The following is a 13,134-nucleotide window of genomic DNA, read 5'->3' as shown; positions in this document are numbered from 1 at the left end:
TTAGGAGCATCATACCCGTACAGTGCCAAGAAAGGGGACATTTGAATAGACATATGGAAAGAGGTATTATAGCAGTACTCCCCTAGATGCAGCCACTTCACCCAAGCCTTCTGCTCTCCTGCAATGTAGTTTCGAAGGTACCCCTCAACCCATTTATTCACTATCTCTGTCTGCCCATCAGTTTGGGGGTGGTAACTGGTACTCGGAGTTAGCTCTGTTCCACCCAACCTGAACAACACCTGCCAAAAGTGGCTCATAAACCTACTATCCCTGTCGCTGACTATGTTCCGTGGCATCCCATATAATCTAAATACCTCTCAAAAGAATAGCTCTGCTGTCTGTACTGCTGAATATGTGGACGAAATCGCAAAGAAATGTGCAAATTTCGTCAATCTGTCTACCACAACAAAAATACAATCCCAACCCTGTACCTTGGGGAGGCCTGAAATGAAATCCATGGAAATGCTATCCCACTTCTTCTCTGGTATGGGTAGGGGCTGTAGTAAACCACCTGGAAAGGAATGTTCCTGTTTGTTCTGCTGACATACTGGGCACTCCCTAACAAACTGAAGCACCTCTGTTTTGAGTTCTTTCCAAGTGAAGCGCTCTCTCACCTGCCGATATGTCTTAAAGAATTCGAGATGTCCTGCCAATGGTGAATCATGAAATGCCCTCAGAATCTTCTGCTTCATAGCAGACCCGGGTACTAAATAAATCCTTTCCTTGTAGATGATCAAATCATTTACAACAATGTATCGACTATCTTGAATAGTTCCTTCAATAACACTATATGCCCAACTATCCTTGGCATATTCTGCCAAGATCAACTCTCTCCAATCGTCCATGACTATCCCAACAGCAAGCAAATGAGGCCTTCTGGATAAAGCATCTGCGACGATATTTTTCTTCCCTTTGACATAGACTATGTCAAAATCATAAGCCTATAACTTACTCACCCATTTCTGTTGCCTGTCATTGAGATCCTTCTGTCCAAGGAAATGTTTCAAGCTGTTATGATCTGGTTTTACTGTGAATCGGCTCCCTGCTAAGTATTGCCTAAACTTAGCTAGCGCGTGCATGATTGCTAGCATTTCTTTGTCATAGATGCTGTAAGTTCTCTCAACACCTCGTAATTTCCTGCTCTCATATGCGATGGGATGTTTGTCCTGCATGAGGACAGCTCCTACGCCCTCTCCTAAGGCATCACACTGCAGCTCAAAAGGCTTGGTGAAATCTGGAATGGCTAAAACAGGGCATGTACTCATCAGCTCCTTGAACCTGTCAAAACAATCCTGAGCCTTCTCTGACCACTTGAAACTGTCTCTCCGTGTCAAATCTGTAAGTGGTGCTGCTATCTGTGAAAATCCCTTCACAAATCTGAGGTAGAACCCACAAAGCCCAAGAAATCCCTTGAGTTGCGAAATGTTCCTCGGTGGTGGCCAATCCAGAATGGCCCTGATCTTGTCTGGGTCAACCCGAACACTTCCTGCACTAATAATATGCCCTAGATAGAGCAACTCTGTCATCCCGAACTCGCATTTACTCATCTTGGCATATAATGACTCCCTCTCTAGAATGTTGAGCACTGCATCAATATGCTTCAAATGTTCCTCCCAAGTACGGCTATATATCAGTATATCATCAAAAAAAATCAACACAAACTTCCTCAACTGATCTCTGAATACTCTATTCATACAAGACTGGAAAGTGGCGGGGGCATTAGTCAACCCAAAGGGCATGACTAAGAACTCAAAATGTCCATAGTGGCATCTAAAAGCTGTCTTCTCCACATCCACCTCTCTAACCCGTATTTGGTGGTAGCCGGATCTCAAATCAATCTTAGAGAAGTAGCAGGCACCGTGCAATTCATCAATAAGCTCATCAATGCGCGGAATAGGGTATCGGTTCTTGATTGTCTTCTTGTTTAGTTCCCTATAATCAATGCACATCCTCATTGTACCATCCTTCTTCACCAATACTACTGAAGAAGCAAAAGGACTCTTGCTTGGTCGTATGTGCCCCATGTCAATCAACTCCTTGATTGCCTTTTCTATTTCATCTTTATATCTCTTTGGATGGCGGTAGGGTGTGATGATGACTGGCTTAGCCCCTTCCTCTAACTCAATAACATACTCGATTCCCCTATCCGGGGGTCTCCCTAGAGGTATCTCACCAAACACCTTAGTATGTTTGGTTATCATTTTTTGTACATTAGGGGGATACTCCTGTTTATGTTGCTCTGTCACCTCAGGCATTACTCTGAACTCTGTTGTCCACTGCACCTAGTCGTGTCTGAAGAAACTCTGCATCCGCTTGAGTGACACCACTCGTAGTCTCCCATCTGACAAACCTCTGAGTACTATCTTCTTACCATTTGCCTCAAACCTCATTTCCATTTTCTGGAGGTTAAATGTAAACTCTTCCAGAGATTTCATCCAATTCATCCCAAGCACCATATCCTGATCACCAATGTTGACAACAAAGAAATCTCCCACCATGTCATAATCTCCCAAACGAAGCTGCAAGTTGGAGATTTTCTTGGTACAGTTGATTTTGAAGCCGTCGGCAACCATCACCTTAAATCCCCTATGCTCTTCTGTATGTAGCCCTCTACGTGTCACAAACTTTTCATCAATGAAGTTATGTGTTGCCCCAGTATCAATGAGTGCCACAAATCTTTGTCCATCCAAAGTTCCCCTAACTCTAAAAGTGACAGCCTCCTGTATACTGGACAACTGAGCTATCGTGCTATCACTGTGTGCTTCCTCATGTGAAGAATTATCATCTCCATCTGATTCTGATGACTGCTCTGAATCTCCATCCACTGACTCTTCGGCTGAAAAGTACTCCATCTGCTTGGCTTTTGCTTTCAATGGACACTTATGTGACAAATCCCAAGGCTCCCTGCAATGAAAACAAAGCTTCTTCTTCCTGAGATCATTAAGTCTCTCATTGTCCAACCTCTTACTTTCCTCCGTAGGTGGCTGACCCTCTCTACGAAAAGGTTTACTGTCCTTATCTTTCCTCGAAGGGAAACTCTTTGCCTGGAATTTATTTTTAGAAGCTGAAGAGGAATCCATGTCACGAGCTTTCTTAATGGCTTCCTGCAAAGTGGGAGGGTTGAGAGCTTTAATCCACCCTCTCAACGGATCAGCTAACCCATCCATAAATAGAACCAGTATCCTTCGTTCAGATACATCTGTTACTAACACTACAAGTTTCTGAAATTCTGAAATGTATGTTTCCAATGATCCCCATTGTTTAAGCTGAGCTAACTCCTTGAAATGTAGTTCTGGATCCTTCCTATCAAAACGTTCAATCAGTCTCTCCGTAAACTCCACATATGAGGTAATGTGTGCATGACCCATAGTGACCATACCATGATGCCACCACTCGTGTGCTAACCCATCCAGATGAATTGCTGCATACTTAATAGCTTCTTCCTCAGGCATAGGGTTCAATTGAAAGTATGTATCAAGCTTTTGAACCCAAGCTCTTGCTGTAGACTTCCCCGAGCCATCATAATATGGTAACTGAAGTTTCCCTACTTTCTTCCGAAGCTCATAGCTCTGGTTCCTATCATGTCCACGTGGCATATGTTTCATCCGCACATCCATATACTCCCTAAAGGTAATTGCAGCAGTAAAATCTGGACCTCCGGCTTCCCAATCTCTCCTCAACTAGTCCTGTATATCAGTGATCTGGGGCTCTGGTATGGGCTGCTCTGGAGCTCTAGGAGGAAATGTGGGAATCATGGGCCTCGAACTCACTGTCCTAGCTTGCTGAGGTGCATGACCGAAATTGTTCCCGACTTGTTCACCTCCATTATGTGTCCCATCTTGATTATTCCCATTCTAATTGTTACCATTCTGATTATTTCCTCCACCTATGTTAGCGTTCAACCCCATTTGACGAGCCATCATCTGCATCATAACCTCCATTCTCTGATTTTGTTCCTGTGCCCTCTGTTCTGCTAATCGTTGTCCCTGTGCCAAGGTCTCTAATAACTGTAAGAATCTTTCCTCTCCAGGATCCCGAGCATTCCTGTCATCTCGGTCACCCATATTGATGTCTTGATGAAAGAATACCTCCTCTGTGTCTGTATGACTGGATTCTATGTCCACCTGCACGGATGAACTAGACTGTTTGCTCTGCAGGTCTGAAGTCCTATTTTGTCTTGCTCTGGTATTGCGGAAATTATAAGGCCCCTATCGCATGCTCAAACAAAAAAATGCTCTGATTTTAGTGTTTTGACATTTCGTCAAACACTTTCCCCTCTATCTGGCTATTCCAAATTCCCTATAAGACCTCCACAGGATGGCAGGACTTATAGCTCTGATACCACTGTAATAACCCTCCTCAAATCTGCCCTCAAAAATGCTGATGAAAGCTCAAGGAATTTTATCAAACAATTCACATGCAAGGGACGTATGACTGATATAGTATTTCAGCTAGCTTCAAATGACCTTTTTACAATTTGCATCAATGAAAATCTTGTGCTAGAAGACAATGGACTACACAAATGACCTAACATGAGGTGCTACTAAATTTGACAATATTCAATGCATATATATGATCTAAGCATGAGAAATGAACACCTACAGCCAACTGGCATTTTTACAAACAGTTGGTATGCAAACTAACTAGCTGATAAATAATGATATTAAATTGCTTAAATGACACCAGCAACTATTATCTTCTTAATTGCAATGAAAATTACAATGCTCATGAAATATGGCCAAGACTTTGGCATTTACATGGATTACAAAATGATAATACTGGTATAATGCACACTTACAGCTGAAAGCTTATAACACCCTAAAAACAATACTAACAAAAGAACCTAGTTGTAGATGGCTGAAATAATTTCCTTCTATGCTGCCCCTTCTACTTTGCTTTTTTCGAACTGCTTTTTCGGCCTGCTTTTTCGTACCCGCTTTTTCAGCCTTCTTTTTCGGTTCCGCTTTTTGAACTGCTTTTACGGATTGCTTTTTCCACCTGCTTTTTCGGTTCTTTTTTCGGGCTGTTTTTTCGTATCTGCTTTTTTCAGACTGCAACCATGTTGAATCTCAAGACCATATCTTTCAATGGCGTCAAGATTTCCAACTTGAAGGGATTTCGTCCTTCAAACTATTGAGATATAATCTCCAGAAAATTCTCCAATTTCTTTGATATTTCCAAGCCTGAATAAATGAGAGCTATCCTCTTCCTTTTAATCCCTTCCTCACTTGCTCCACACTTCCGTCTTGCCAATGTGGGATAATACATGACTTTTAATATTACTTCTTTTTTTCTTTTTACAAAGTCCATGTATGTACTCAAAAGGGGGACTCTTGATTTTTATAAAGTGACTTTATGAAACATTATAATATTTAATTTAAATAGTCACTTTACCGTTGTAACTTCAAACATTAAAATAATATACCAAATAAACTCGAAATCCCACATATAATAGCTCATTAGAAAGAGCCCAACAAAACGCATCTCATCCTGTCACTGAAAAGTGAAGGCACTGCATCCTCCTATTGGCTTACTAAAAATAGTTAGTCTTCCTGACAACCCAACAAACGAACTCCGTTTGGCCTGTAATTAAATTTGACTAGGCCAAATAATCTCAGGATCCCTTTTCAAGTCTTAGTTAGCCCTCGGGACCATACAAGAATGGGCTAACGACAACATACCTCCAAACTGGCTAAGTGGGGAACATTACACAAAGTGACGCAGTGGAAGTTGGATGATTGTGTGTTGCAATAAAGATTTGATGTTAACTCACATGCTCTACCTGTGCATTTGATTCGGGATCCAGGTGTTGATGGTGTGGATTAGATAGCTAATTGCTCGAGTACAAGCAATCTTTGGGCGGAGAGGATTTGTAATGTCCCCAATTTTTAATTAGGTTGATTAACCAAATGATCCTAAAAATTAAATAATATCACAAGGACTTATTTAATTAATTGATTTAATTAATAAAGAGGCCTAAATTTTATTAATTATCTGTAGGTGTTTGCCATGTCAACATTCTTTTGTGAACCCTCGAGAGTTTTCTCCGAAGGGGTATTTATGTGCAACATGTAGGAAGTTGTTAGTATGCGATTTGGATTTTTTTTTGTATTGCAAATTCCTGTTGAAGTTCTGCTTATCTCACTATTTCGAAAGTGCGAGATCTTTCCTACTTGGCTCTTTCTTGTTTCAATGGGATTCAATCCTCACCCTATTCCCTCTTTGTATTACTTTGCTTCGGATTTGGCACATTTGGATCGCCATCTTTGTCTGCTGATATAAATTCTATGTTCAGTAACATTTTCTTGCACCCATTTTTCTTGGTGAATATCTGGTAGGTGAATTTTTGTTTATATTTGTCATCCAATCAATATCGAAGTGCATATCTATCGGTATTCCAACCGTCCTACAGTTCACCCATTATTGCTCAAAGTATTTTTATGCATTTTGAACTAATCCCGGCAGCCCAAATACCCTCCACAGCATTTCATTTCCTTGACTTTTGTACACCATTTGAAATCACCATACAAACCCTCTAAAATCTTTGTATGACATTCACTTTCACACAATACGGCATACTTATGTATGTCACCTCTTCTTTGATGTCATACACCATCACCTCCAACCGTACTCCATTAGCAACTTCATTGTACCCCATCAGCAACTTCACCGTACAACCTCTATAGAACACCACCATACGGTCACACAATCATACCGTATGACCTTCTAACCCATACCATATGGTCTCATAATAACTACCATGTGGTCTCCTAGTTTACATCTTACTGCAGGCAAATTTGAAGTTTGCTTTCTTATTTGTGTGCTAAATGACGTCCAGCCTAGAATGAAACATTACACTCGCATCCAACGTAAGACATTCAATATCTGACATCCAACGTCAAACAATGGATTGTGTAATGACATTGAGCATCCAATGTACGGTGTCCAGCATCAGCATCCAACATCTCGCGTATGACATCCAACATCTAGAGGGTTGTATTTGATGACCTCCAGCCTATGAAGTGGAGGTGATAGAAGTTGTCTCTTAGGCATGCTAAGGCGGAATATTACAATTAGGAACACTACACCCAAGAGGGATGACTCTCCAAAGTCGGCCATGTGTGCATTTAAACAACTTCATGTTATCTAAAACTCTTCCAATGGGTGCTAGACATGATCAGCCCATATGTAAATATTAATTAATTTGTATCTTCAAAAGAATGCATCAGGCTATGAATTGGCCCAAATCGACTTTAAATATTAACCTTATTTTATTTATCTAGTCCCAAAGGTGCCATATTTATGTGTGTCGGCCAGCATAAACTAAGGAGCTTTATCTAATGTTATTGCTGTCGGTGGTAGGATAAATTCTGCCCTTTGATGTAGAAGCCTCTGACCTTAAAAGTATAAACCTTCAGGAATCTGATTTCTTCTTTGACATTAATGACAACATTTGAACAGTTGAGATATTATTGGATGGTATGATGCATCAAATTTTGACTGTTATATCAATTTTCATAATTTATTTCAATTATCATACATAAATTTGTCAGTAAAATAGTTTCAGAGTTTTTGAGATTCTAAACCATGGTAACCATTTCACCTTCTAATGTGGCACTCCCCACACTGGTAAAACAGGTCATCTCATCAGCACTAGGGTCAAGGAGAATCACAGGGCCATCAAACATAATTGCCTTAACAAATCCACACTTGTTAGGCAGTCTTCGTATATCAAATGTTGCATCTCCTTAGAAGATATCATTGTTCTTGTAAAAGAGAATAGATATTACCGAAGAAAAATAAGTGAAGCAATTGAGATTAACATGCACACATATAGCCTAAATAAGAATGAGGGTTGGGATCTAAGAACTTTGCAGCAATTACTCTTAACCAACCTTGAACCTTTCAGTAGAGAACATAGTTGACTTCCAATTTTCCTATTTGGTCGCTTCCTACTCCTAGTTTCCCATCTTCCAATCTTATCCATTGGACCTCTCACCTTTCCTCTTAAAAATCTTTTCAAGGTTTACTCAATTTCTTCTCTTTTGTTTGTTTTTTAATTTCCTCATTAGGTATGGTGCTTCTCTTTTGATTTATAATTATTGTTTCCTTTCTCCCCAACCTCATTTTTCTCTTTCCATCTCTTCCTCATTTGTCTCTTTACCTTCCCCTTATATCTCAACACTTAGCTTTGTATCTCATTGTTCTCATCTTACATTCTTATCCCTCTCACCCTTATAAATCTCAATTTTTACTTATTGTCTTTGTTGGTTTCCATGTGCTTTATTGACATCTATTACTTATATTAAGCTATCTTGGAAACATCTCGTCATTTTGATCTCATTATCCTGATGATGCATCACAGAGTGTGATCAGAAACATTGTTGTAAATGGAATGTACAGAGTTTATACAAGAAGCTCTTTTCTAATTAATGTTAAACTTACTCCATCCCCTTAAAGCACAGATGTACACAAAAGCATAAATTTCATTAAGCTCACTATTTTTTTTGACATTACAACCACTAGACTGTTTTGTTTATTATCTTTGTGATATCTACCATAGTACTCTCCCTCTCTCTCTCTGTCTGCCCCTTTGGTCTAAACTAATATTTAGAGCATGTCAAATTTAGATAATCTGCAAGATATAAGTTTTCAAAAGAAGTATCAGAAGTCCTACATGTGTAAGGAATCTCTCACAATAAATCTAAGTTGAATCAATAACCAATTTTAAGAGAGCAATGATCTGAAGTCTCAAGCCAAGAGACAGAGCCCATGACATCCACAAGAGCGAAGCCATAGACTAAAAGCTTCCATAAGAGGTACCATGTCAAATCTCATGTCTATAAGAATGTGAATTCTAGGCTGCAAAGGTGAAGGTGGGATGCAGCCCAAGGCCAGGGAAGGGAATCTGTGGGGATTGTAGATGCTATTGAGATTGTTAGAATGGATTTTTTGGTATTTTTCACACATCAGGATATCTTGTGTAAGAATCACAGATGTTTATCAGACATTTGCTTTGTTGCAGACTAGTGGAACCACTATGGAGAAAAATGTTGAGAATGAGGCAAGAGAGTTAGGAAATGGAAACTGCCTTCATTCATTATAATCTTCCTCCCAAGTTCCTGCAAGAAATGTCAGGTCACCATAGAATGGAATTAACAGGTACAGTAAAAGAATCAAGGCAATATGTTAGAAAATTCTTTCTACCAAGTTCCCAAAACAAACCCATGCATAGAATGGAATTAAATGGTAGGCTTAGATGGGTTTACTGTTTTTCTCGGATGTGGCCACTACATATATTTATCTTTAAGTATTTAACAGAGTAGAGCATTTGTTGCACTTGAGGCAGACCATTAAGTGACGAATTCCACCTTTTTCTTGCATCATTAAAAGAGAACTCTGCCGAAGCATTTTAGAAAAATTCATCTGTGCTGAATGCATGTTTGAAGTCCTAATCAGTTCCAACTGTTAATTCTGTAACTTACTATCATACTGATCCAATCGATCCATTTTGATATGGCATGCTAAGTAAAGGACTAAGTCTTTGCTGTGTTTCCTTTAAAAGATCGGCGTCTATCCTTAGGATTTTGGTTTAAGACTAAACTAAAATTAATTGTGTATGTTTGTGATTAAACTTAATCATTCTTAGAAAGTCGCTTCTAGAGGTTAGGCAAATAACTTTGGAAGAGACATGTCCTTTCTAAGGACATGTCTCTTGACTCCTATGCTTATAGAGGGTAAGGATGAAGTCTAAGAGCACACAAGAACAAATACAAGTCTGTTCCTTAGTCATTGCTGAACTCATACAAATTGCATAAGTAAAAGACAGAATTGTGAATTACATTTCTAATCCAATTAAAGGCAATAATCTGAAGTTATTCACAGCAAGCTATAAGGAGATAAAGAAGGTAGAATCCAGTCTATATTTAGTCCAAAGAATTTAAAGGAACTTTAGACCACTGCTTCATAAACTTAGATTGAAAACTTGCCATGGAAAAAACAATCTCTGAATCTTATTTATAATCAATAACTAGAGAAGAATGGCAACATAAACTCGAGATTTTTAATAGAAATTATGAGTCATGAAAAAGAAAAGCCTAAATGTTTTTACATAATTATCCCTAAAATAAAATATTTAAAGCCAATTAGAACCATTTCTGGCTATACTCAACAGTTAGTTGTCCTGCGATTTTACCATCAGACCAATGAAACATCAATAGAAATGAATACTAAATAGCATATAGGAAATCAAGCATATATTAGGGTAAGGAACAATTTAGTAAAAAGGTGTGTAAGAAGTTACAATCGCATATGATTCTAAGAATGCCAATATTAAAAGACAAAAGAAAATTAGAATGCGCCAGGAATATCACTATTGATGGGGTAATCAACAGGGAAAAAAAAATGGGACAATCAGTTTCTAGGGGGTAATCCAGGGCTGAAAGGTGTTTGAGATACTTATTAGAGATAATTCAGGGTAATTAATTTGTGAAGGCTCATTCTTCTTGTGGACAAGAATTAAAAGTGTACCGAGTTGGAGTGGGTTTAAAAGTTGGGTGTAGGATTTGATTATATAACAGGACTCTCAGGTTACTGTTGCAGGTCTAACTAATAGTGAAAAGTAACCAGACGAACAGGAGAACATAAATTTGTAGAATTGAAGTATGACCAGATCTATCTCGCAGCTACATCAGAATTCAACATTTGATTCTGCATGTTGTAGTGGAACAAAACTAACATACACCATAGTTAGTAATTATAGACTTTCGGCCCTTTAGATAGATATTTGGCTCTGCTACCTCCTTGTAAAGGAAGTTCATGCAGTTTGCACTTTTCATATGTTGATTCTCTTACTGTTGCTAGGATTAGACCCAGTAAATAGAATCCAATGTCTACATTAAAACAACTGTAAATGAAACCTCAAGATGGCATATTGTTTTTGTGGTGTGACAAAACATTTCCAGTGATCTGGTGTGAGTGGTAGAGATTATATTTGGTGGTGGAAAAAAAGATTTTTGGTAGGTGGAAAGCAATGTGATACCTGAGCTCTGATGAGGCAGAGAATTTGAAAATTGAGAAGGCCCCCACCAGAAATTCAGAAGCTGAAATTCTACCAGTATACAATCACAAAAAGTATTTGGCTTGTTTGTGGAAGGGCTGCAAGCTATCCATAAGGATGCCCTGTTGGAGGCATAAAGCCTTTTCTAACTTCTTTTATGTACAAAAGAGTGATTCAAAGAAGTAATCATATATAGCAATTGACATGTTAATCAAATTTGTGGAGGATTCAGAGGCAAAGAGGAAATCCAAGGAGAATGGATGTCCTATGGATGCTGTGCATGCAAGAGAAGGTCTGGTTGCATCTACCAGTTGTAGATAAGGAAAGGCTCCAGCCGCTTTGGATTGAGCTTTCGTGCATGTTTCTTGCCGGAGTTCATATTTCCATATGCTTCATGTTTAGGTGTTGGAAGGTGCAAGGAGGTGCCCTGTCCTTAACATTTTCTAAATTGATATGACATGGTTGGTCATGTTGCTCTTGCTCTCTAATGTTCTGGGAGGTTTAGGTTTCCTTAAATTTGTGTACTCATTGGGTGCTCAATCCTCATTATACTGAAATTTGTACTCATTAGCTTTAGTAAAATTATATTTTACAGAGAAAAACTACAATGGAACACAACTTAACAATACAATAAAAGACATGCCGCAGAAATGTATTTTATCATCTTGTCACAAACTCATCTAAAATTATAAAATGCATGTAGAAGGGCCCCACATCCGGTGTACAGCTAATACAAAGAAAAAAAGAGTTATTGGATAATTACCTAAATAATGCTATTTAAATAAAATTACAAGTAACATAAACTAATTATTCAGTTTGTAAGTTACATTCTTTATAGTCTCCACAAAAAAGGACACCCAGCCAATGAAAGGAACAAAAATTAAACTGGCTAAGTCTGGAAGTGCAAATAATTATAACATTGTTAAAATTAAGATGTGCAACTTTATAGTAATAGGTACCTCTAGCTGCATATAGCATGGCCAGTTCTTGAAAGCGGATGTCATAACAAATACCTATCCCAATACGTCCCACATCTGCAAACACATTTCAAGAACATTTAGAAAGCATCATCAATCATCTATCCTCCAAAATGCACTGAAAAACACTTCTCCATATGCATGCATTCAATGAGTGGTACCCTAAAATTAAAACATGCATACAAACACATGTGCATGCGAGCACACACACTGTATGTTGTATAGATTTCATGATAACAGGCCGACTGTGCTCTTCATAAAATATGCTTAATTTAGAATAACATAAAACACATCATAAATGAAAAAGGTAAGAAGTAGAAGATCAATAATTATGTTGCAGTGGTTACATACTGAAACTGTTGATATCAGGTTGAACTGAACAAAGAATTTACAATATCAGAAGTAATACAAGATGACAAGAGTCACATTCAGGTAAAATTGCATTAATAAAACATTCATTCAAAAAGATGTCCCACATGTGAGATATGACAAAATTTCTTTGTTCCAAGTATAACAAAATTGCTACAATTTTATAGAAGGATATTATACTATTATTAATGATGAAATTAAATGCACAAAAATATATGTTTGGTGTGCCTACCTTTTATTGGTTTCTAACATTTTCTCTCAACGGAAGAATCACTAGTTTCCAGAGCACTTGTTTCTTTATTGAAATTTGGGGTAATAGATTTGCATGTGAAGTAACTGGATACGTATTTACTTCTAGCTATGTAAATGTTACTAAAACTTTCATTTGTAATCCTCTGTAAGCAATGTACATTAAAATCTACTCTTTTACTGTAGTATTTCTAACTCTTTATCACATGGGTAACTCCAACTACTTGATCAAAGATGGTATCAACAAAGAGGATTTATGGGTGAAATTAGCCAACTACATGACTCACGTAGTTGGCCATCCACATAACTATTTTTTCTTACTAATGGAAACATAGAGAACCTTGACAATCGTATGTAATTATTAGAATGTGGAGGAATGGAATAAACTGCATAACAGGTCTTCCATGTCTGCATAAAGCTTCTGAGATTGGACCTCTGGAGGACCTGCTGGAAGTGACTGCAGCTGTAACAAGAAGTTAG

At 38.2% G+C, this 13,134-nt stretch overlaps 1 protein-coding gene across 2 annotated transcripts in view; it reads right to left on the bottom strand.

Moving 5' to 3' along the window:
• Positions 1–13,134, bottom strand: part of LOC149573202 (Nitrilase/cyanide hydratase and apolipoprotein N-acyltransferase family protein) — a 125,551-nt gene that overhangs the window by 44,419 nt on the left and 67,998 nt on the right. For both annotated transcript variants that reach the window (XM_089814377.1, XM_089814378.1), the window contains exon 5: positions 12,019–12,093. In XM_089814377.1, the coding sequence (XP_089670503.1) occupies positions 12,019–12,093 (75 nt within the window). The remainder of the gene's footprint in view (positions 1–12,018; positions 12,094–13,134) is intronic.

Source organism: Cupressus sempervirens, chromosome 2 (assembly GCF_028749045.1).
Source record: "Cupressus sempervirens isolate cs-2001-9-10 chromosome 2, ASM2874904v1, whole genome shotgun sequence".
Lineage (NCBI taxonomy): Eukaryota > Viridiplantae > Streptophyta > Pinopsida > Cupressales > Cupressaceae > Cupressus > Cupressus sempervirens.
This window is presented reverse-complemented; position numbering and strand designations above follow the sequence as displayed.